Source organism: Sceloporus occidentalis, unplaced genomic scaffold, assembly GCF_023333645.1.
Source record: "Sceloporus occidentalis isolate IW3139 unplaced genomic scaffold, rSceOcc1.0.p SCAF_393, whole genome shotgun sequence".
Lineage (NCBI taxonomy): Eukaryota > Metazoa > Chordata > Lepidosauria > Squamata > Phrynosomatidae > Sceloporus > Sceloporus occidentalis.
The window spans coordinates 372,382-399,532 of NW_028317373.1; the positions used below are offsets into that span (position 1 = coordinate 372,382).

The following is a 27,151-nucleotide window of genomic DNA, read 5'->3' on the forward strand; positions in this document are numbered from 1 at the left end:
CCACTAACATTTACGTTTTAGATATTTGTTAAAAGGATCACTTTACATCCATCAATGGTGTACCCTTAAAATATGTATACTTCCATTGCTTATATTTTGCTATATAGATACTTCCTCTTTATCAACATATATGGTGAGTTGAACATTTCGATACATCAACTTTATTATAATAGGGCAGTAAGTGTCTTCTCCACAAGATACTCAACTAACCTGGCATAAAAGTAACGTTAAATCAGTAATATGATGGTTAAAAAATTTGCGCCACATTTTATACATTATGCAGGGTCAGCTGTCCAATTTGATGATAGATATGATAGGTAGATACCTCTCAACATTACCAAATGCCAAAGTGTTAAATACTCTTACAAAACAGGGACACTCCCCTGTTCTCCTACCCCAGGACCCCCCCCCTTGTAGACACACTTTTAGCCCACCAGGAAACCCCAACATACATTTAACCCAGTCTCCTATGTAGACACACTCTCCAACCCCCTACCTCCAGACTATTCCTTATTTTCCATCTAAACATCGCACAGTACAGAGGTGGATCATGAAAAAAAGGTGCAATGCTGTATAGAACAGTGCATTGTGGGATCAGATAACCCCTACAATGGACAGTGGGCAGGAGCACGCTGTCATACCACATGCATGATATAACTGCTATATAAACGATCAGACACTGCTTCCCCTGGGCTACCAATAAAGATTCTACTTTGCCAAATGAGAACAAGGTAAGTAGACATAATACTATATTTTTATTGCGAATGGTTGATAGTGATGTTGTACATTAATGCATTTAAGCATACATAACATACAAAAAAATTAATTTGTGTGTTTAATTAACATAAATGGTGTTAATACCACCACTATGCCAGCATGTGGTGGTATTAATACTCCAAGACTCAATCCGTCATACGAGCAGCAGTATCAGTAAGTATGCGGCCACACAGGTGCTGGTACTAGCAGGCACCTGCATCAGATGAAAGATCTCCCTCCAACCGGCTTAGAATCAATCAAGGGAGCGGGAGGTCTGTTAATGCAACTAATGCTGTGCGTCGGGATTTGCTGTCACATCCCGGCGCACAAAACTGAAGCCACGCCCACCGGCTTCCGCACTCACTGCACCGGAAGGACAGGACACAGAAGAAGAAGAAGAGCCAAGAGGAAAAAAAGTGTGTGTGGGGGGGTAGCATGGCATAGGGAGGCTGTAATCACATTGCTATCATGCACAGGTTCTAGCATGATGTAGGAGTGTGATGATAGGAGTGTGATTGGTGTTAGCAATCATATATATATATATATATATATATATATATATATATATATATATATATGGTATTGTTGATTTTTTTGTTGTTGATTTTTTTGTCTAATTTTGGTGTGTTACTTTTAATAAAAGTTTTTTTTTGTTTTTAAAGGTGTGTGGGGGGGGTCATTTTCGGTATTGGCCAAGTGAATGCTGAATTTTCGGTCCAGAATTTTTTTTATTTCAGTGCATCCCTGCTATATACTAAGCCAGACACTGAAGTGGTAGGCCTACACCACATCAATGTTAGGCTTAGTTTATAGGGATAGGGTTAATCCTGCATTATTGTCAGTGTATGGCTCAATGTATAGTGATAGGGATTATGCTGTACCACCGTCAACGTCTGCCTCAGTATATAGTGATAGGTGTTATGCTGTACCCCCGTCAATGTTTTCCTCAGTATAAAGTGATAGGTGTTATGGTGTACCACCATCAGTGCGTCCCTCAGTATATAGTGATAGGTGTTATGCTGTATCCCCGTCAATGTTTGCCTCAGTATATAGTGATAGGTGTTATGCTATACCACCGTCAGTGCGTGCCTCAGTATATAATGATAACAGTAATCCTATACCATCGTCAATGTTTGCCTCAGCATATAGTGATAGGAGATATGCTGTACCACCGTCAGTGCGTGCCTCAGTATATAGTGATAGGTGTTATGATAGGTGTTATGCTGTACCCCGTCAATGATTGCCTCAGTATATAGTGATAGGTGTTATGCTGTACCACCGTCAGTGCATGCCTTAGTATATAATTATAAAAGTAATCCTGTACCACTGTCAATGTCTGCTTCAGTATATAATGATAACAGTTAGGCTGTACCACCATCAATGTTTGCCTCAGTATATAATGATAACAGTTATATGCATATACCTGTAAAGTGCTTTGAGTCCCACCAGGAGAAAAAGTGCTATATAAATACTTGTTGTTGTTGTTGTTGTTGTTATGTTGTACCATCACCAATGTCTGCCTCCGTATATAGTGTTAGGTGTTATGCTGTACCCCCATAAATGTCTGCCTCAGTATATAATGATAGCAGTTATGCTGTACCCCTGTCAATGTTTGCCTAATGATAGAAGCTATGCAGTTTTAAAGTGTGTGTGTGGGGGGGTGCCACATACAGGATCCGCCCCAGGTACCCAATCCTCTAGGTACGCCCCTGAGCTGAAGTATCAGTAAGTATTTGGCCCTGTTGGCCAATGGCCTGCTGGACATTAGCCCTGCAAAATATCGTTTTTCTTTCAAAGTGTAGATCTTTATGTCAAGAATGAAATAAGTGGCATAGATAGAGAGCCGGGCTTCTGTACAACTCAGCCCAAAATATATGGCCAATAGCAAATATTTTAAAATAAACTATAACTATAATATATTTCTAGAACTAGAACATGTTCAGACTGGAATTAACTTACTTAATTCTTCACATTAATGATGCTCCTCAGGAAACAGTAATCATATCATTTTTTGCTATTCTATGTCATAATGCATTTAATGAATAATTAAGTTTGTCTGTAAAATGAATATTTTTCTTTTTGCCTTTAGAAAAATAAACAGCAAATGAAGAAAAATTTTCTGCTTGTTACTGGCCATCTGTTTGTCAATGCTTAATCAAAGTAATTAGAATCAAATTTGTTCTCACAAGGTCATTGAATATAATACATCATCAAAAATTACTGGTAAACTTTAATTGAAAAGATTGAGTGAAATCATTCTTTCACTTTTACTCTGTTGCTGGAAAGCCATGAATTGTACCACTGGAATGATTTAAAAAAAAATTATTTTCAGGGGGGGGAAATTATACCAAAATATTCTGGCCAGTCTCTGGGTAGATAGTACTCTCCTAGGTTAGCTGCTACTCCATTCTTGGAAAATAATTTAAAGAAATTATTGATGCTGGTTCCCAATGCAGCAGCCATCATAAGCAATCTTTTTATCAAGTTATGTATGTATCACATAGTACACAATACTGGTAAAGCTTAAGTTCTCTACATGTGCTCTGATCAATAGTTTATCCACAGATGACAAACTATGATTTCAATATTTACTAAAAACATTTGGTTCCATCTGTTTATATTATATGTACATCGTAAAGAATCCCATGGAATAACATGGAATATTTGGACAGCCATAGCATGTAGACCCAAGGATCCCCAAAGTAATTATCTATTTAGTGTCCATGAAAACAACAGGCTGCTTTAATATTTCTAATTATACTGAAAAGCACTGGAAATGCCTTATACTATGCAATTGGCCTTAGAATAATTTGTGTAACAGACATCCTAAGGCAATATATGTCAGTGCTCCTTTCATGGAACAAAGGAAGAAATAACTACATGCAGTGATGCATAAACTACAAAGCAATAAACCTGACAATATCTTTGTTGTAACACAATGTTCCACAACATTATTAGTGTTCTAAAGATCTGGTCTAGAACAATATGTTGGTTCTACAGCTTTAATTTTAAACATATATAACATATAAATAGTGGCTATCCACACTGTTGCATATATATATATATATATATATATATATATATATATATATATATATATATATATATATATAAAGACTGAATAAAATAAGAGACTGAATAAAATATTGTTTTCCTTCCAATAAACATCAATGGTAATTGAAGACTTGCTCTACTAAAAAAAATAATGCTAGTAGTGCCTCTCTGTATGTTGTCTCCTATATCGAAAGCAGTTTTCTTAAGAAGAACAGTCCCATCTGAGATACAGCTGTAACTGAATACAGCACTGATAAAAAAATCTATAATTTAGATGTTCTTTTATCAATTGCATAACCAACTCATTTCATGGTCTACAAAAGCAGCATGGAAATGTTCCACACCACTATTGTTCCCTTCTTCTGATCATCAGAAGTATACTCTCAATGGGCAAAAAACAACCACCATAATACAACAATCAGTATTGTTGGATTCCATGAAAATGGAAGTGATATTGATTTACAGGAATATGAAGAATATCACTTCCACAGAACCTGTCTTAGAAATGTACTATATGCAATAGTTTGTGGACGCATTCAAGCCTATGTAAACCTATATGTTCTGCAAAGCATTCAAAAGGTAGACACTATTGTTCTCTGCCTCTTATCACAAAAATACTCTGAAAGGGCAAGAAAAACCTTCGTAATACTGACAGCATGATCACTTTTAAGGGAACCTGTGATAATATTAGTGATATCACTGATTTACAGGAATAGGACAAAAACATTCTCCGAGAATTTACCTTATGTGGCACATGCAATGTTTTTTTTCTTCCTTGTTTATTTTTAATTGCGACTGCAACCTTTGTCTTTAAATCAAAGACCAGGATTATGGCAGTAGCACTGACTGTCAATCTGTAAAGTTCATAAAATGGCTTCTTAATTACAAATACATTAATTGTTAATATTATAATAATTATAAATGTATCTGCTGAAATAACCTATTTCACCTATGCATGGTGTTAATTTTAATAGATTAGGTTGGTTGCTTTGGAGAGGGGGATGACGGCATATACAAAGTTTAATATGAAAAGATTTATGGACTTTTGCTTATTCTCTGTGATGTTTGGTTTACAGTTTAATTTGAGTGGAATGCTATAAAACTGCAGTCGCTGTTATGAAGCTTGCTCACTGTTGACTTCTTGACGATTGTTCACTCTATGGAATATTTATGGTTACAGTCATCTGTGCATGTAATTTCACTTAAAACATTTTTATGGGAATTGAGCAGAGTAAATAGATTTTACTGAAAAACTAGCAAACTGGTATTTAATTGTGAGGAACCCAAATCTTACAAGTCATACGAGTCTTACAAGTGTACAATGCTAGTGTCTACTAGTAGAGGGGGACAAATGCGACTGTGAATGGAATACAAATTTCCGTTTTGTCATGTTGAACCTAAATACCCAATATATCATGAATGTTTTATGTAATGGAATACACAACTATGTTTTTTCTTCTTAATTGTAGAATACATTTTATTTAGCAATCTGCTCATTAAACTTGTAGAATAGACCAAGTTCAAATCTCTTAACTACATTATTAAATGATCGATATGCCCTTTCAACATTACTAATTAGAAATATCAATATATATAAAGAGGTTCTCAAAACATGGAATAACTGATATGAAACACCACCGTATGAGCATCCTTGAGTTGTAAATGAGTGTTGGTGAAATAAACCATTGAAAACCTACAAAAATATACCAAATAGTTCCTGATACTCAGTTATATGTTGATGTTTAATTTGTAACTCTAACGTTCACCCTTCGCTGCATGGACTTGTTTAAACTTGGTGCTACTGATTTCAGGTTTCCTGCCGTGTGCCCTGCAAGAGGGCTTGCTGCCGTGTGTGCCCCAACTAGAGGGCTTCCTGCCGTGTGTGCCCCAACTAGAGGGATTCCTGCCGTGTATGCACCAACTAGAGGGCTTCCTGCCGTGTGTGCCCCAACTAGAGGGCTTCCTGCCGTGTGTGCCCCAACTAGAGGGCTTCCTGCCGTGTGTGCCCCAACTAGAGGGCTTCCTGCCGTGTGTGCCTCAACCAGAGGGCTTCCTGCCAAGTGACTTTCCTTGTATATATATTGTTATACCATCATATGCAATACAACTCTTAATCCGCATCTTCTGTCTTTGATTTATTTCCTGCGCCTGTCTGTACCAACCCCAAGCCATCATGCATTGTGGGGTACAGACAGAGCCCCTCGTATCCCCTGCACCTGGGCTCCTATCAGACCTGCTCCCCCGGTTCGTGACATTAACATGATTCCCAACTGAGAAACAAAGGAAAATATATAAATAGACAATTATAAAATAAAATTAGGCTTTATATATGTGATTGGTTAAATGTTGATGATATGGTCCTTCTAAGATAATCACTATATTCAGTTTCTGCCAATGTCTGATAATATCTTTTAATGTTTTGGGTTTTTTTACACAGCCTTAGATGCATTGACTTATTACAGGGTTGCTGATTTACAATCATCTGCTCAAGGCTATGGAAAGGCCAGCTTGACATTGCTTAAGATTGATGGACCACCTTAGTGGCACAGCTGTGTAAAGTATAATGCATCATAAACTGTCATGATAGTAACATCTAGTAACATCTTAAAGGCAGATGCACTGCTTACCGGTGAATGCAGAACATGAAAAAATATGAACTTAAAAAGTCAGATGCTACATACTGAACAATTTACAGTACAATCCTTATTATATATTTATATACATTTGTCAATGTGAGGTCTACCTAGCAAATTGCCTACATGTCATGTATATAATATTGAACATATACCTAGTTTCATTGGCCAGGTTACCAATTAAGCATGTGATGTTTGACATGACATATAGACATTATACAAAATATTAACTATTGTAACTACAAATCTGAGGTATGCTCATTTTTTCCAGCGTACCGTATCCAGTATACCACTGGTCTCCGACCATGAAGAAACAGTATGGAGCAAATTAGTATAGTGCAAATTTATCTTATCTCCCAAAAGAGCAATTCCGCAGATTTGATTTAATATAAATCAATCTTGCTTGATTTCAAAAACAATTAGAGCTTTAACTATCAAAAGTAGGACTTTAGGAAATATTTGCATATGAACCGGAAAGAAGTTTATGGCTTTAACAGCAGTCTAAAGTCAAACATTATAGTTTCTGAATTTAAGACTATAATTCATGGGCAATAAAAGAGTATTTTGATATCATCAGCTGTGTAATATTTACTAGAATAACACAACTTTTAAAAATGCAGGTTTTTATTATATTCTGTATGCTTCAGCACAGGCCACTCATTAACTAGATTACTTGTAATGATTTCTAGTGATTAGTATTAGTTATCCTAAAAATCATAGCTTTTTTTAATGGTTCTTATTGACCAATGTAACCCATGAGTTGGAAATAGTGAATGCTAATTTATTTTTAATCCTTTGTTTCTGGCACAAAAACTGGAACATTTGCATATCATCTGCATAACATGGTGTTTGCAAGCCAAATCTTCTTTAAATGTCAGCCAACAGCTAAACATAAATTGAAATTCACAAATAATGTGAAACATTTTTTTCTTGACATTACCACAGCAGGTTTGATGTCTAATGCATTCCACGTAGTTATGAAATGAAAAAGAAGGTTGAGGTCTTTCTTTTAATGTACATAATTGTTTTAGACTGGTGCAAATGGACCAAAAAGGATTCCTACAAATGTTTTGTTTCATTTTTGGCTCATTTGTTTTGTGACACCAAATTTCATCTTGTGCCCTTTCAGTTCGGACAAAATTAGAAAGGGCTTTTTTTGTTCAGAAACAAGATTTGTTGTCACTCGCTCATTTATTCTCTCACACACTCCCTCACTCTCTCTCACACTCGCTCTCAATGTTTGCCTTCTGTGTCTCTGCTTCTCAATCTCGTTCTCTACAGCTCTCTACCTCTTCTGGTTCTTCTCTTTTTTTGTCCTTTTCCTTCTTCTCTTGGCTCTCCCTTCTCTTATCCTGGGCTCTTTTGTGTACTCCCGTAACGGGAGCACACCCTCTACCCTGATTGGAAGAATGGTGGAAAGGCTGTCTTCAGAGCATCCACCTTGTTGCTGAAGTACTACACCAAGCAAGAATAACACACACAGATTTGCAGAGAGAAAGAGAAGTATAGAAAAGCTTCTCTTTCTCCACGGATCCGTCTGTATTTTTCTGGCCTTGTGTAGTACCTCCTTGGCATGGTGAAGCCTCAGTGCACAACCCTTATTCCAACAATGGTGGAAAAGGGTGTGCGCTGAGGCTCTGCCATGTGATGGAACTATGACTCCAGGCTGGGTTCACAGTGTGGAGAGCCAGACCACTGGAGAAGACAGAAGAAACAGAGAACAAAAAGCAAAGGAAAAGTAGAAACATGAAGAAGGTAGGGAGACATTAATGGAGTGAGTGACAGCATGTGAGAGTAAAAAACAAAATAACGAAATGCAAATTAAAATTCAGAACTCTCTGCTTAGTTCTCTTTTGTTTCGTTGGGGACTCTCTTATTTTCATACTTTTGTACCAATTGTCAAATTTTTATTTGTACAAATCCGAATGCATAAGTCTATTCTTTATCCCAATAACAGACCAATTATTATTGCCATTGAAAATAGCTAAATCTGTTTATGTAATATTAGATCCATAAAGCATCTAGTGCATCATGTATGCCATAAATGGGAGGGTATATTATTTTTTTTATATTTTCTGTTTATAAAGCAATCCAAATTAATTTGTCACATTTGCATCTTCTATAAATATCCTTCATCCAAAAGCATTTTCAAAACAATTCTCAAATACCCATATATATTCTTATTAAAAAGTTGGCTCTCTTATATTAACATTTTTGAGATGTCAAATAAATTGACATTTTTTTTTTTACTTTAACAGGCAATCACTTGTTTGGCACTGAGACAACAAGATTCTGGCACATGCTCTTTTACCTCATTATACCTAAAACCAAAAGTTTATCACATGAGATGTTAAGCATTACTTTGACAAATTGTTCATTTTTCACATGTTTAGTCTCAATGATAGCCCAACCGTTTTCATTGGAGTATAAATAAGATGAGGTCTTATGTCATTGAAGCATGACTATCTACATCTACATCTACATTAAGTAAGGTTGGATTTCAGTATTTAATCTCCATTAAAGGATTTATCTAATTGTGGAACAATTCTGATTTCAATATATTAATCAGATTTCATCATTACTTCAAAGATGGCAAGACCTCCATGCTCCTATTTTAATTGTTGGAGGGTTTACAATGTGTTGACCACCAGGTCTTTTTATCATAAAGATGTTATATTTTTTAATGAAAAAAAAAGTTTTAGCAATAAAATCACTGTTTTCCATCCAGTCTTTATATATTTCCCATGATAAGTGTTTTGTCTTCATAATAATAGTTATTTATTTTATTCTCACTATTCTTCCAACTTCAAGAAGCTTATGTCACACTACAGAGGAGTCAATATCATCTCCAGCTGCCAGATCTCCCAAAAGGAATTTGCTTGGTTTATAAGGTTTTATCCTTGAATTGTTTTGTCTTCCTCACAACAAAAGCTAAGATCTACAAATTGAATTGTTTTGCAGTTATAACCATTATTAAAAAAAAAAATACTGTATTCAAACACTATAAACTATGTTATTGCCATTAGTTATCTACACTGCCCATATGTTTTTAAAACTATGTAGAGCGTTAAGGGCCTTGTGATATTCTGGATGAAACCAACCCTGTTTGTAATTCAAATGACCTTCACCATTAATGTTATATAACTAACTAGCCTTATAGATTCCCTATATAATTGTAGATACACAAAACATATGACCAAAACAGGACATTGTTACCACATGTGGAAGAAGGTGCCATTCTTCTTGTAGTTTCTCCACCACAGTCCTAACCTGGCAGGGTAAATCTTAGATTGTCTTTGAAGTGTACCATATATACCAAAGTCTAACCAGAGAAGTATACTTTGTGGTCTTCCTTATTGAGGAGATGCCAATAACCATGATGATTCTACATTGTCCCCAACCTCAAATGATAATTGGGGCATCGTCTCAATGAGTAAACAACTCTAGGTAATCACAAGAGACACCAGGTTTCTGTGTTTATGGGAGGGCTTAGAGATTTACAGCTATTATGGCACCCAGGAGGAGACAGCTAGAATTTAGTTAAAAACAACTGTTAAAGCACTATGCAGACACCTCAAAGAACAGCATGCAAGAAAAAATGGCTGTTGGTCAATAGCAGCAGTGGGCAAAGATACATTGATAAGCCCTCTATTCATATAACAGCCCATAAAACATATCATAACAAGTCAATGGTGCATCTGTCCACTTGGTGAATTCTTCATAAAACCTGAATCTAGACAACTTTTGTTTCAGGAACTGTCCCACACATCGACTAGTTACAGTGTTACCAATACCAAAAGTCACATCAGCCTAACTGAGCACCCAGTAGTGGGAGATACCCCACAGGAAGATGCTCATCCCAAAAGGTATGGGCATCTCTAAATGAACAGAGAACACGTGGATTAGGAAAAAATGCCAAGATTAGGTAAAATAATTAAGAACAAACTTAATGGCGAAGTCCAACTCAAAAAACAAAATTCCTGTTAAAAGTAGGCATAGAACTTAAAATAATTAATTTGGATCAAACATTAAGCATTTATTTAAGCACACCCCGAGTCACTACTATGCAAAGAATATGCTTCTCAGTGTGCCAGTGGAAAGAGCAGTAAAGCATTCACTGGAATTTTGCAGTGCGGATGATGTAGTGGAGGAGGCTTTAAGGTGAATTTATCAGGATTGTAACACTCTCTGGCTGTCCCCCACATAAGTGGTATGATATGAGAACCCATTTCTGAAAATAATGACCCTGACTTTTACTTTATCGAGTGGGTGGTAGACAAGTGGAGCAGCCTCCAAGCAGAAGTGGCACAGGCTAATACAGGGAGTGATTTTTTAACATGCACAAAGCTATCCTTAATCTAAGATAAGACTGAGTCTTTACAATAGGAATGGGCTGAACTAGATGAGCTGAATTTCTATGTTTCTATGACAAGAAACTCACAGTGGTAAGAGGTGCCACACTCTGAAGGTTAGAGTAAATTCCTGTACCATAAGTGAGGATAAATCTTAGATTTGAAGGCCATGACGTTCGCCTGAGAGGTTTATTTTATAGTATTATTTTTGTAGGGCCGTATTTTCATATGGGAAAATGCAACTTTGCTAAACATACAAATATGTGTATATGTTGAAAACAAGAAATATTGTTAGTCTTTTGCAATTCTTTTTATTTTTTATGTTCCTTGGGAATGTCAAATGATAACATACATACATCAATAAGCTAATACATCATTTTATAGTTTTCTCCTTGCCTGTCTCTCTAGTGTGTTAGCCCTTAAAATTGTTGTTATTGAAATAATATTAAATATTGAGAACCACATTTTCATATAAAAATATACAACTTCACAAACATGTGACCTAAATTGGACTAATAAGCAATCTGCTGAATTTACAGTAACAGTAAATTAGAACCATCATTGTTAGTACTGTTGAAGGCACAGAACCTTAATTTATTCCAACCATTTTTTAATCCTGTAAAATTCTGCCTGATTCAGGAATTCTCAGGTAAGTTATTGCCATAGATTGGAAAAAAAAAAGTTTCTTGGCTGTTTTATGTGATTAAAACACACATTGTTTTACGTAATTTAAACATGCATTAAAATCATATGTACTTACCTAAAACACCTAGCCTGTAGTTGACGGTAATAACAATGACATTCCCATGACTTGCAAGAATACTTCCATCGATCATGTTCCCAGTTCCCTCCATGTAGGATCCTCCATGGATATATACCATGACAGGTTTCTTATTGTTTGGATCATGTATATCTAAAAGAAAATACAAATGAGGATCACATAATAACACTTATTATTTTTTAAATCCAATTCATAGTCTTATTAAAACAGGTTCACTGTAAAATAATTAGCAATATAATATTAGCATATCAATAGAAACTGTATATAGTAAACCAAATTCCTCATTTGTTGGATCATATAAAATAATGTACCCTAGATGTATATTTTATGTTTTAATGTATTCATAAAGGCAATGATAATCAGATCAATGTACAATTAAACAAAACATAAATAAAACCAGTAAGGCATCTACCCATCAGAAACTTAGACCACATTTATCACCAAGCAGAGTATATGTTGATAAAAGATTATGCATTGGAGACTATGCATTGCATAGGATCACATCACTGCACAAAGCCATCATGGGACATCTCACAACTCGCTCACTCTCGAGTTTTGTGGCAAAGTCTACTAGCTGCTGGGGACATGCAGCTTTAAAATAAAAGCAGTAATTAGTATATTTTATCAAGTTATTTATTATTATTATTATTATATTTGTTCTTCATGCCTGTATAAGTTTCAAAAACAGCAAACTAAAGATTTTTGCAGATTTCACTTCTTAAAATCTATTCATGCTGAAATATAGTTATAGCTATGATTAGAGAAGTGAGATGTTGAAAAGAAATGTGTCATGAATAATATTAAAGAACAAAACATGCCCGGCAGTTATTCCAGCATAAAAAGACCATATAAACCATATTTTCTCTTGAGAATGATAGAGATATAAGTATTCTAAATGAAAATGCACAACCAGAAAGAAATGAGCTAGTGACATGTTTAATATATAACAGTTTGTTTAAATATGGAAAAAAAAAAAGCTCCCATACAAACCTTATAGACTGGAAAAATTGTAAAGAAATGGTGAACATATATTTTATTCAAATCATTGCAAGGATGAAGATTTGAGAAAGGGTTCCTATCAGCAAAACGTATTGTATATTGTCATAGAGGTGCAAATTCAAAGTGTCGGCTTCAATTAAATAAAGAGATTGGCTTTTTGAAAGTTACATTTAAAGCCTTAATTTAATTTTTCCTGCATAAAAGTTATAATATGCATCCGACATGTGCAAATGGGCCAAAAACAATTTGGACAAATTTTTCAGCTTATTTTTGGCCCATTAGTTTTTGGACAACCAACTTTGTTTCCTGCCCATTCATTTCAGATAAAAATTAGGGAACATTTAAAATTTGGGAACAAAATTTGTGTCTGACGCCAACATTTACTCTTACTCTCTCTGACCACTTTTACTTCTGTGTCTCGCAATGGCACTTCAGTATCTCACATCTCTTTGTTCTACATGTTCTTCTTCTCCTTTCTCCTCTCTTCTGTCTTCGTTCACATCTCCACCGGACATAACCTCCCATAACCATAAACATTCTATTTCCCCGATCCTCCATTCGAGGGAGAGGACGTCACCAGATCTGCCATTTTCCTGGAAGTTCACATGAGGTTACCCTGGCGCAAATTGGTGGAGTGACATCCTCTACTCAATCCTCCAATCATTTTGGTGGAGGTTTACATAGAGTTATCTTAGGGCGAAAATGGAGGAGCTTCCAGTGACATCCTCTACCCCAACCTTCCAATCGGGGTTGAGGATGTTACCTAAAGCTCTACCATTTTGGCTGAAGTTTTTCCTGGGAGGTTATGTTCGCAGACATGCAGATGAAGAAAGGAGAGGGAAGTGAAGCCGCACAAATCTGAATGCCCAAGTATAATATGCATACATTTAAATTCTAACTTTTTAAGAATAATATTATGTTTGTTACGCAAAGTTAATTTGGAAAAATAGAAACTGTTGAGTAAATTAGGTATGTGGTGAGAAGTAAAAGATGCTGGGATTAATTACAGCTCCACTTTTAAAGATAGATAGAGTGATACATCACTAAATCAATGTGCTCAATGTGATCAAAATAATTCTTGACACATTTTTCCTTTCATTTTGGCTCATTTGTTTTTGATTCATAAACTAAATGAATTGCCACAAAATTAGTCTCGCTCTCTCTCTGCCCCCTGCACCCTCCTCCTACCATGTATCCCACCTCCCCCACTTGCTCAGTTATCTTTTCCAGTCATTGTCTGGTCTCCTCTGATCTCTCTGTTCAGCTACAGAGACCATACCGACAGGAGAGGGGAGGAGGGAATGAGTATATAAGAGAATTTGCTGCTGCAGAGAAAAAAATGACAAGGGGTGTGTAGTGTACATTGTGCCTGCAATAGAAGCTTCCTTAAATTGCCTAAGATGTATTAGTTTGTACTGATGTACTTTTATTACTTTTGTACATGTGTACTTTTAGTTAGTGCTTGAATGTAAGGAAAATGTATTTTACTAAGGGGTGGTTTATATGTGGAACAGCCTCACAGCAGAAATAGCTTGAGGTCCACAGAACCCTCTAAGATTTTTACTATTATTTAATGTATGAAAGTTTTATGTAATGTAAGACAGTCTTAATGTAAGGAAGGACAGAATATTGCAGACAAAATTGCACGAAAGAGAAGCATTTTTGCACCTTTATTTCTCCACGAGTCCGGAGTGAAAGGGCAGAAAACTAAATTTGTTGTCCAAAACCGAATGAATTTCCTACTAGCTTGTGGTCCATGTGCACAAGTCTACTTTATAAATAGAATGCAGATGGGCACTTATATAGAAAAAGACAAAAAAAAGAAAATAGTATGACACACAATACTAGGCCCTGCTACACAACCATGATTCTAAACCTCTATATCTTATACAAACAATAACATATAGCTGCATGAGCCATTGTGGACTCTAAGTAGGTTTCAGCCTTATGTCTTACATGGACTTTCTATAAATATGGAGGAGTGTGATGCACGTTTTTTCCTTCAAGTATATACTTATAAGCATTGCCTATTATAAATGATATATTGTTTATAACTGCATTAAATGTAAAATAATTTTTCATTTCCCAGTTGCCAGGAAAGAATGTTACATAGTACAAACCCAATTATATGAAATATATCCATGTTAATTAGTTAAATGAGTAAAAAGTAAAATTCATGACACTCACTTAGCCAGAAACAATTTATGAACATTTTTAGCCAAATCACATCACAAATCACATTGGATATTATGGCTTTGTGAATTATCTGAATTTCATGTTCTGTAATTGAATACCCTTTGATTAGGATTGCATTAAGATTCGCATTGGGTCACTTGGGTGTTCTTTATATCTGCTTACATTTGCATTATAGACATTCAGAGATTTCAGAGTATTCAGAGTATTTGATAAAATGTTGTTACGTACCGTTCTCCCAAGATACAAAGTTAAAGTATATCTATAAATCTATACGGATTTCCATATTTTCAGCGGTAATAGCACCTGGGCAGTTTCTGATTATGGTTGGAGTGCAAGAGTATTGGATTATATATATATATATATATATATATATATATATATATATACACAAGAAGAAATAAATATACATGTCAAATTGGACATGTTAAGTAGTCCAGTCATTTACATTGTTATTTGTCAGTTACAATAAAAAAATCCAAATCAGAAGAAAAAGAAAAAATGCACGGAATCAATCCATAAAGATAAGTACGAAAAAGGTATTGAATAAAAAATATTCATGCATCAGGATTGAGCTTGAATAGAAAAAAATACCTTCATCTTCACCACGATCATTATTGGCAATATCATCAGCTTGTTTCTTTGTGTTGGCTCCTGAGGGTTACAATAGGAAGAATAAAAGGAAAATAAGATAATTCAAAACCAGTTGGTTTGTGAAAAAGGGGTAAAAATATACTGTGGGAAAAAAAATGTATTGTAACACAAAAGTGTAAGAAGTGGTTACATTGGAATATATCTATATATAGAAATGCAAAATCAAAAATGCCAAAATATATTCAAAGATGTTTAAAAAACACAAAAATGCTTTGTTTCTTGACTGATTTAATGAAGATGAAAAATGTTAGTAAATTGATGTTATTGGACGTTATTTAGGTTCTGCTGTATGAAAAATGGTGAATGGCCAATTTAATGTAGTTTGCTGAAAAATAAGATCACTCTCCCTTAAAATTCTGCCCCAACACTGAAATTTCAATAAATATTCACAAAGTTGCCAAAAAAGATTGACACTTTAGCCATCCTTTTAATGTAACTTTTTCTAAAATGTAAAGCAAAGTTAAAAATGGTAACTTTAGGTAAATTACTAAATATACTTATTAATATTGATCTAATAATACACTTTAAATATGTCACAGAAATGTCTCTCTCTATTGTATTTTATATGGAATGTTATATTAACCAAAAATAGTAGTGGTAAAATGCCATTTACATTTGGAATGTTATTTTCAGAAAAGTTCAGTTTAAAAAAATGCTCATCAGGAGTCAAGCCACTGTCCATGGGAAATCTATGTTATTGAAGAACAATAGTCTGAAAATGTTTATAAATTAAATAAAATAAGCATTATTGGAAACTCTTTGGGTTTCTAGGACATGGGAGCGGAATTTTGACATTCCCCACCCATTCCCCCAATAAATAATGGCATCAGGAACACCCACAGCATCAGCAGGACTGCTCGCCAGTGTCAGCAGGACTGCTGATCAACATCATCAGGACCTCCTGCCCGCATCCCACAAGGAATGCTCTGGGTAACAGAGCAATAAAATTATCAGGTATGAAAATAAGATAAATATTAACGTTTTTAAAGACTTAATCAAGATATTGATATACTATATTTCTCGAAACAATAACTCATCAACTATCTCTGTTGTAAATGAGATAAAAAAATAGAAAGAGCATTGTCTTATGAATATGTTTCTGCAGAAAAAGATTAGATTTCCGTGAGACAATATAGAAAATTTCTGATTCAGTTGACATTATCTACAATATTTGTTCCCAAAACCATCAAAACAAAGCCCGTGTTCATAATACTGGTATGTTTGAAATAAATATGCTCTTCTGAAGTAAATAATGTAGTAAACAGGCAAATAATTTGATCTGCTCCTAGCAGCTGGATATGCCTGGCTGCACATTATTTGAGAGTAAAAACGTACCATATCCAGCTTCTGGCCACACATGTCATCAGGCAACCACTGGCCTTAAAGTGTCAGTCTGGCCCTGTTCCTAGTTTGCTTATTGAGCAGTATGTGCTCTGCACTTATAATAGTTACCAAAATATTATCATCTAAGCACAATGTAATAAATGTAATTCATGAAATAAGCATACATATTATTTATGTTTTCATTGTGAGTTTTAAATCAAGGGGTCAATAGGAGTGAAACAGCAGACAAATAATGTATTGTATATACATATACAAAAACAGTGTTTATTTATAAGAAATATGTTAAGTATCAAAAAATATAATTCACTGCCTTGGTAACAACAGGCATAATTTCTGAACAAAACATAGATTGATTTTTAAAAATTAATTGAATATGCAAATTACCAATCCATTGCCATAGTACATGTTTTCAAAGAACTGAGAAAATAAATATAGTTTTGTGTTTCTCAAAACTGAAAAATAAACATGTTTTGCCAGTAACCTGGAATTTCTTTGGTTTAGTTTAATAGCTGAGGGTATTTTGCAATTGAAAAATGTCCTGATGAAAATTACTTTGAAAACAACGCAGTCATCCACAACTAATTGAAATAGAACTGTTATCTTGTATCCCCTTCTGTGAAAACGCTTTACATATTAAACAGTCAGTCAAAGTTGCTCTTTTTTTCAGAGGATGTTAGCTTGGATGCTGCAGAATAACCTTTCAACTGTGGAAAATATTTACAAAAATAACAACCAAAACAATGTAAAAAAAAGAAAAATAATCCACCTCTTCTAGGCTCATGTTACAAATTAGCAATTTTTGGAAACATTTTAATATAAGAATTCTAATCATTAAATGTGGGGATATATGTGTAGTTATAAGTCTAAAATGCTGCAATATTTCTTAATATTGCAAATTTATTTCATGCCTTTTAGAAAATAAAAGGTTTTATGTTAAACTTACAAAAATGGTGCTTGCAAGTATTAAGGGTAAGATGTCAGTAAATGCTTGGAATAATTAAATGATCAAACATCGAGTACATAGAAGAGATGTAACATCTGTATTAAGAAAAATAAAATACTTGATTTTAGCAATATCACAAAAAGTCATCTCATTTTATTTGTTTTCTTAGCAGGGAAGAAATGGTTGTGTTGATATTGTTTTGTTTTTGTTCATATCATATGTTATATAGTTAAATTGGTAACATATATTTTACTGTGCTGTAAAAAGGAACTTGTCCCCTTCAAGTTTCTTCTATTTTTGCATATCTGTCACACTTCAGATCATCAAAATAATTTTAGTATTAGAGTAATCTATGATTAAGCTGCATGGGTGAAACGCGTGAGATACGGATTTGCTGTGCTTACTTTCTTTTTTTAATTGTATATTGTGACTGAATAAACATATGAGAGGTTTTATGACTGTATCCAGAGTCATTGGAATTACTTTTTCACCCACTGGGAAATTGAGCACCCTTTCATTTCTGTGGTTCATATATACTGACAGCGAGGATATGCTGTTTTCTGGTTGCACACGAGGGATCTGTTCAAACAAGGTAGCAGTGGATTTTAGTTCTTCGTTCAGCCTTTCAAATTTAAAGACAGCCTGAGTAAACACAAGTGCAGTTTTAAAATGTTTTCATTTATAGAAGGAAAAATGGTATACAACCCTATCTGGTCTTATGTGAAAAAGTAATTGCCCCTATACTTATTAAATTAACCAATTAATTGAGCTGAAGCTCTTTGAAAGTTAAGGGATGCAGCAGGACAGTGACCTTAAACATCAAAATAAATCTACCACAGAATGTTTTTTTAAAGAAAATATGCCTTCTGGAGTGGCCCAGTCACTATTATTTACCTACTTACAGATGTACAACTACTGCCTCAAAGTTCCGCCCTCTCTGTCCAATCCACATCATTAGCATAATTTAGCTCCACCTATTTATTATTGTGCAGATAATATCACCAAGTTCACAAATTGACTTCCCATTGCCCCCGGAGGACTGACTCCTGTACAGAGTGACTTGCTATTGCGCATCCACAGGACTTGCCATTGTACCCACAGGACCTGCTATGCCACCCACAGGTCTTGTGCGCCCACTCAGTAACATCCCATGGCACCCACAAGACTTGCCATTGCCATGAACCCTTTAGGCACCTGTCCGTGCTGAACAGGCTAATGTGCCATCGAGGGGCAGGCTCAAAACCAGACCAAGAAAAAATATTTTTAACAATACTTGTTATGTTAAAATAAATTGATTTTCCATCTCTCTTGCTTCACATACACATAATATACAATATCAGCCATAACATTATGACCTCCTGCCTAATATTGTGTAGGTCCCCCTTTAAGTCTTGAAATGGACTGTGGTGGGAGCGGGAGGCCTGTTACTTCAAAACCTTGCTTCAGCACTCCCGAACACCGTGTGCTGGTGATTGATGCTGATGTCATATCCCAGCCCTCACCATCATACACACAGTGTTCAGGAGAGCTGAAGCAGAGGTCTGAAGGAACAGAGCTCATGCTTCTCAAATTTTGGGAGATCCATGATCTCCCCAACCAGCCCTGCACCAAACACTGCAACTGCCGATTTAGCGGGACACTGAAGTACCAGGACAGCTCACAAATCCTGGACCTGTCCAGTGAAAATAAGGAACATTGGTAACTATGATATAGCTTACTTGCTAGGATTCAATAGTCTTTATCAGTGCATAGCTTGCACTACAGGACATACATACAGTACTTGTTGTGCTGGGGGATGTGAAAGGTCAGGTGGGTGCCCACTTGGTACAGGGGTCCCTCTCCTGCAGAGACACAGACTTGGATATGCCAGTAACAAGCTCTTTTTGAAGTCACATGTTACAGTTAATAAGAGTAGAGGCTATATGATCATTGTACAGTGCTACGGAATATGATGGTGCTATATAAAATAATAATGACATGCCTCATTCATGCCAATTCTCCCTTAAATTGGGGTGTGTCCTTCAACATCAGTGGAAATGCTCATACTGTCGCTGAATTTAACAAAATTCGATAACTTTGCAATTCATACGAATCTGAATGCATAAGTCTAACAGTTATTATGGTCTGTTTGCCTTAAAATTAATTGTCACATTGTTCTATAACACTGTAGCCTTTTATTTCCAGGTCTCTGTGTCTGTGTCTTTACGAATCTGAATGCATAAGTCTAACAGTTATTATGGTCTGTTTGCCTTAAAATTAATTGTCACATTGTTCTATAACACTGTAGCCTTTTATTTCCAGGTCTCTGTGTCTGTGTCTTTATTTCAATATCATTTAAAGAGGATATTAACATTGCACCATTGCATTAGAAGTGCATTATATACAGCAATCTTTTCATTTCTTTCTTTCTTCCTCCTTTCCATTACACCAACAGAGACTTTTATGACATTGCATTCTAAATACAATTCCACAAAGTTGGAAGCATAGCATTGTCAAAAATGTCTTGGTATGTCCCCTTCAGCATACCAAGACATTTTGGACAATGTTATGCTTCTAACTTTGTGGGAACAGTTTGTGGAGGGCCATTTTCTGTTCCAGCATGACTATGCCCCAGTGCACAATGCATGGTCCATAAAGACATGGTTGGGTTAGTTTGGTGTGGAAGAACTTGAGTGGCCTTCACAGAGCCCTGACCTCAACCCTACCAAACACCTTTGGGATGTGCTGCAAGATTGTGGGTCAGGCCTTCTTTGCCAAGATCACCGTCTGACCTAACAAATGCTTTACCGGATGAGTGGGCAAAAATTCCCACAGAAACACTCCACAATCTTGTGGAAAGCCTTCCCAGAAGAGTGGAAGCTGTTATAGCTGCAAAGGGGGAGCAACTACACATTAATGTCTATGTTTTTAGAATGTAATGTCATAAAAGTCTTTGTTGGTGAAATAGTCAGGGGTCCCTATACTTTTGTCCATAAAGCGTTTTTTGTCTTTGGTTGTTTGTGATCTGTTTGTGATCAGCTTATATTAGGTTCTTTTCATTACTGCAAACAATATTACATATTACTTTGTTATTACATTACAGCTTACATAACTCATGTCTATTTTTTTAAACATTCCCAGTTCTATATTACCTATAAGTACCTTCTTGTATTTTTCTAATAAAATATAAAACAATGTTGAAATTCACACTCTTGCCTTAAGCAGGAATGCATTGTGTTTCCTTTTAGCAAAGCATTTTAGCTCCTTCTGGAAAACGATTTTTATCTGGCATGTGTTCTGAATATGCCAAATGCATTCAAGAACTCCAGTGTTTTCACTCCATCAACCTGCATTAAAGACAGGTATGTGATGGGCAGCCTCATGTTCTTCTTCCTGTCATCAAACAGGTAACTAGCGAGAGACAAGCAAGCACAAACCAATGATTTCCCCTACACATACATCAGTTTATACTGATGGTGGCATTCAAAATATACCGTACATTAGAACTATTGCAAAGAAAGCAAAAATATATATTATAATCAAGGTTATTCATTAACAGCTGTTCTTCTGCATACTTTTAAAAGTAGTCGCATCACAAGAGCAACCAATGGAGTGTCTATGCTGACTGCACAATTGTATATGTTGTTGTGATATCACCATATTTAGGCTTTGCACAATAAAACCTCTTTATAAATACCTTTCATTTTGTAATTAGCAACTCATTGTACGTGGCATGCAACATTCTGTACATGGTACATATTAAATGGACCCTGAGTACATACAAATTACTTTAATATGAATAATTTGTTGGTGGGACTGTATGGGAAATTAGACTGTTCCTTTAACTCCATGAACCGGACACGCCATTCCACATGCCAAGCATTTTGGGAGTTGTTAATTCTTCACCTCTCAAAATCTGGTTTTGTAATAAGATAACAATTGTCTTCTCAGCCATTATGTATATTCAGAATTCCTTTCCATATTTAACAATAAAACATATTCAACTTTCTAGTGAAATACAATACCCCCCACCCTGCGACCAATCAAGTATCTCCATTAGCCTTTTTCAATAGGCCACCGAATATCTCCTCACATGACCAAACAGAGCCTTCTCATATTGTCATATTTTACCTAAAACCATTTTTTTTAAAGGGATCTATTACCATGTTAAAGCAAGGTATACCTTCAATTGTCAGTGACATCATACAATTTCATCAACATTTTATTACATGTCTTGATATATTATTAGGAACCTTTCTTGTGAATTATATGGGTCTGCAGAACGTAATGCATTTTATGATTTCATTGATAACACATAAAATGTTACCATTTACTAATCTTAGGAAGCTTTCTTACATGTTACAGTCAATTGAACGTTTCTTGAAAATGCATCAGGTTTGGGGTCTTCATTAAGTAGAGAAGAGCATTCATTAACAATTAATACTTTTTCTGCAGCCCAGGCGACACACTGTAGTAAGTAGCATCTAAAATGTTTAAAGTTTGGAATTATGTTTTGATCAAATATTGCATATCAAAAACAAGCTCATTAAACACCACAGCTTTCATTGCCACAACTTCATTCTTTTTGTTTTTATCTATTCTTGGATAGGCATTTACTCATATTCATTAGACTGGATAAACAGAAAGACGAGAATGCATCCCAAAGATACAAAGCAGGAACACTAAACACATTTACTACTGGTACAAACTTGGTAAAATAAAAAACTGAAATCTGAGCCCTTTTCTCAGTTTTTACTCTATACTGTATATTTATTTTCATGTATTTTTTTTTGTTCGTTTATAATCTGTAACACTCATTCCAGGCTTAAATAATTAACAATTTCCATAGCAAGTGTCCCAAGGGAATACCACTAAAGAGAAACAGAAGCAAGCTTGTTTATTACCCATATAGTTAAACAGCTCAATGATAACTACATATGGTTTAATATGGATAGAAATACATTTGCATTTATCTAGTGTCATTTTATGAAAGATCTTACATCCGAGATTAAGATGAATATGTCTTGTCTTGAATTTGCATTGCCTTTGCAATAACAGATTTTTCTTTTTTTTTTTTATTTTAATGTTGTTTATTTTATTTATGTTGTCAGCAATATCTGTATTATGTAGAATATACCAATATAATATGATCTTAATTAACAAAACAGTCTATAAACAATATAAAAATATGTAAATTACCAACCCCCTGCATCATGTAAAAATGAAGAACCTGCAAGTTAACCAGAGAATACAGCTTTGTTCAGTATGCAATAAGACCACATCTCTGACATTGCTTTCAAGAAATCATCTGCCCATCCTCCTGAGACAGTGGATTATCTATCTTCAGCTTGTAACTGACCCCTTTCTTTCCTAAATGTAAAAAAGTCTCAGTAAAAGCCCCACAGGGTAACTTAATGACTTCTGTAAAGCCCTATTGATGAACAGGCCCGTGGAGAGTTGTTTGTGTTGACATACATTTTGATCTGTAACAAATGGGTATATAGGTATTGTGTCCCTTTCATAGGAATCTTCTTTCTTCTGTAAGCAAGTAAAAAAAAAAACAGAAAAAAACAAAACGGGTAAAATAGATGGGCCAAGCTGTTTATATCTGACGTCTATGTTTCAAAGTGAAATGTAACAGCTCTTTTTAGTAACTTTATGTAAAAAAGATAAAGCAACCTGTGATACAGAAAAAGGGTAATAATAAAACAAATTAAAAAGAAAGAAATTACATGAAAATGTGACCAAACTAGGAGATCAATCCTTGCATTTTTTTCTATTTAGGATTTCACAGCAAGTAAAAGCTTAAATTACTCTTTTGAGTCTATTTACCTAACAAAGTTCCAGCTGGACAGATTTTGCAACCTTACTTACAGTATACATTCATTGAATTTTCAAATAAAAGTTTAAAAAAAAATCTAAAACAGAGGATTTACTAAACTGATTACAGTCTCAAAGATTCTGATCATCATATTAATACTGATAAAAAAGGTTTAGAAGAAGCATTTGCTCTTAAGGTAGTCAATTTATGTTGTCCTTTGCTTTCTCTATGTATAAAACTGTATAAGGAAAAATTATTTTCTCTTGCCAATATGTTTTTTTAACTAATTATGTTCTTCTATCGCTTACTCAATTTTGTATAGTTTGTGGTGCTAAATATGACTACTGTCATATCAAGTGTATAATCAAGGTAATTGTAGGTGTATAGAAAATGTTTTCACATTCTGGTGAAATAGTCTTTAGGCTCATTTGCTCATTCTTGCCGACATGGTGTATGAATCAAATAAGCACACATTCCCCAGCTGCCACCACATTCACAGGACAGTCCAAATGTTGTTCTAGTTTAAAGTTAAGCCTGCAAAGAGCTGCTGGCATAACACAAACTTGACAGGACTAAGTACTAGCAAGATTCAGTCAGTAGGAGACTTCAGAAGGGTATTCTTGCAACCGGATACGTTTATAAGGTTAAGTTGTTCTTTAAATGTAAGCCTTGGAGTTTAATTGTGTTAGTTTTATGTTGAATCCTTTCAGTGTCAGCTCGTATGTGGTGGTACTGTAAGGTCCTCTCTCTGCAATCGCTTGTAGAATTAAAAAATGTTTCTGTAATGTAGTGGAGTTTGCCAATTTGCTCCTAAGCTAACCAGCAGCTCTCTTAGCTGTTCTAAGTGAAACTCTTGCATGTTAAACTTTGTGTGTGAGGCTTCTATTAAGGAGGAACACTTCACACTTCTTCGTAACATGAGCTTACCATGGTAACCAATGCAGAAAAAGATTTCAAACTGCAAGTATGCAGCCAGCTAATCTGTTATGAGATAAGATGTTTCTAGCACATAAGTATCAAGGTTTTCTGAACTTCTCTTTCTTTTTGGATCAGTCTGCATTATTGTGGCTTCCTGGAGCACATTCACATCAGGGTGGAGCCTCAGTGCGCCCTACTGGAGCAACCTCCATGGTGCACGCTGAGGTTCCTTTATGATGCAGTGGTGCTCAAGGTGCCTGTGTAATGCCACGGATCACCAGAGAAGAAGAATGAAGAAGCCGAGAACAGGAAGAAGAAGCCGAGAAAAAGAAGGGGAGCTCTAGAAACATGGAGAAGATAAGAAGATGAGTAAGTGTGACAGAATGTGAGGGTAAGTGACAACAATTTTTGTTTCTGAATAAAAAAATAACCCTCCAAATTTAGTCTGAACAGAAAGGTCAGCAAATTAAATTTGTTATCTGAAAACGAAACGACCAAAAATTAAATATAAGTCCAAATTGTTTTTGGTCCATGTGTACAAGTCTCCTCTGTTTTTGCCAAGTTCACGCAGTTCAGGCTAGGTATAACATTTATTACACAGATGCCCATTTCCCTCTTTACGGAGTGTCATAAGTGTTTTATTCCTCATCAGTCCATTATACCACTGCCCAGGGGCTAACACTGTAAATACAAGGACTAGCACTGAAAATACAGGGCTTATCAGAGCCATACCTTTAATTTTTAATTCCCCTTTGAAGGAGATACATTTTCACTAAGAGCTATTCTATTTCATTACTTATTGTATAATTTTTACCAATTACCTTTAAAGAAGCACACTGAGGCGAAACTTGTCAGGTTCTTTAACAAACTTGCAAAAATTTGCACTGTACCTTTAAATGCATGATAATATCTTTTTAACAGTGTATATTTTAATCATGGTGTATTAAATATTGATTGTTTTTGCTACAAAATGTCCATATGCTTTATCTGTTAGCGCTCACTCCAATCAATTACATGTGCACAAGTCTATCAAGGTGATGTCGCAAGCGTCCTTCCCCGAAATTTGTTCCACCCAATTAAAAAGAAAATGTGAAAAAATAAAGAAAACAAAGACACATTTTTTAATTTAAACAAAATTGTAATTTGTTACCTTTCAGCACAGTAATGGAATTTAACACCTTGTTATGTGTGCCTAAATTGCATTATGTTTATACTATAATACACCAAGCACTCTAGTGGAACTCAAAGTGCTTTTTAGCATGGGCTTTCAGAATTAACCAAATTGGCAGCTGAATCATAGTTGTTATTACCATGAAGTGGATGGTACTCAGAAGGATGAAGAGCTGAATTGCCCCTGCTGGGATTTGAACCTGCAACAATGCAGTTTGAATTAGTTTGGTAGTTGGGAACACTTACCAGCTTAGCTATCTCGCCAACATTAGGAAGTGAGAAAGCTTTTGTGGAAACACTTTACTTTCTGTTACCTTAACTATTTGCTTTGGCATTTATGTGGAAATGTTTGTTTTTTCTTCATTTACGGTATTTTTGCATTTTCTTCTTTTATTTTTGTATTTTCACCATGATATCATGTGATTTAAAAAACTGAATACTTCAAAAAATACTTCAAAAAAGGAAGGAGATTGAGCTGCAGTACCAGAGGCAGATCAAGCACTGGCAGAAAGACATATCCAACCACATGTCTGATTCCCCTCCCCCACAGGGGGGCTAATGATGAGTACTAATGATGGTGGTGATGATGATGATGGTGGTGGTACTGGTGTTAGTGGCATAGCTATACTACAGCTGCTGCTTCTCCAGAGTGGAATGAGCACACATCTAAAAGTGAAATAAAACTACAAGAAGATGTATGGCTCGACTCCTCCTCCTTTGGTTTATAATCTAAATCCATCTCATCATCATTGTCCACAGTATCCTTTTTCACATGTGAACAAGGCAAAGTAAGATTTACCTTTTTTTTTGTGGTGGCATAAATGTACAGATATCTGAAACCCAATAACAGGAACAACTAAAAAAATTCATTCAATCCACCCCACCCCGCTAAATTTTCTGCACTACACTATTGGCACCACACTGTTGTTTATCAGTCTCAGCCTCCACTAGCTAACTGTCACAATTAACCCCTTAATGACAAAGCCCGTACATGTACGGCCTCAAAATGCATTGTTTTCAATGGGTTTAGGGACCACCCATTGTCATTAAGGGGTTAAATATATACTGCTTGTCCCTTCCCCTTGTAAATGCTGATTGCCCAGAGTGAAAAAAGAAAGAAAACTCACTGGTTGTTGGACTGATTTTTGGCTACTTCTGTCTATCACTCATTTATATGTACCCTGCTACACACAGTCCCTTCCACAAGCAGAGTCATAAAGGCTTGTAGTGGCAAAAAATGAAGGAATCTTACCGAAATTTCGGTGCTTTTGACATTCATTTTTGGTTGCTTCATTGTGAAGCCTTCTTATTATCGGAGATTCGAACAAGTATGTACAAAACAGGCACATTTTGTTAAAAAAAAGTTTGTCTGATATTTATATAATAATATATATATATATATATATATATATATATATATATATATATATATATATATATATATATATATATATATATATAGGTTTCCATAGCTAAATTGTAAGGCTTATAAGACTGTCATATGATTATAATCTATTTAGCAAAAGTACAAAAACTGCATTTGCTTTGCAATAA

The 27,151-nt window shown here is 35.2% G+C and overlaps 1 protein-coding gene across 2 annotated transcripts in view; it reads right to left on the bottom strand.

The window, feature by feature from the left end:
• LOC149273226 (neuroligin-4, X-linked-like) overlaps nucleotides 1-27,151 on the bottom strand; it is an 87,290-nt gene that overhangs the window by 33,477 nt on the left and 26,662 nt on the right. The window contains exons 2-3 of one of the 2 annotated variants that reach the window (XM_089506574.1): nucleotides 15,363-15,422; nucleotides 11,556-11,708 (exon numbers count right to left, since the gene is read on the bottom strand). In XM_089506574.1, the coding sequence (XP_089362700.1) occupies nucleotides 11,556-11,708; nucleotides 15,363-15,422 (213 nt within the window). The remainder of the gene's footprint in view (nucleotides 1-11,555; nucleotides 11,709-15,362; nucleotides 15,423-27,151) is intronic. The other variant, XM_089506575.1, reaches the window with a different exon arrangement.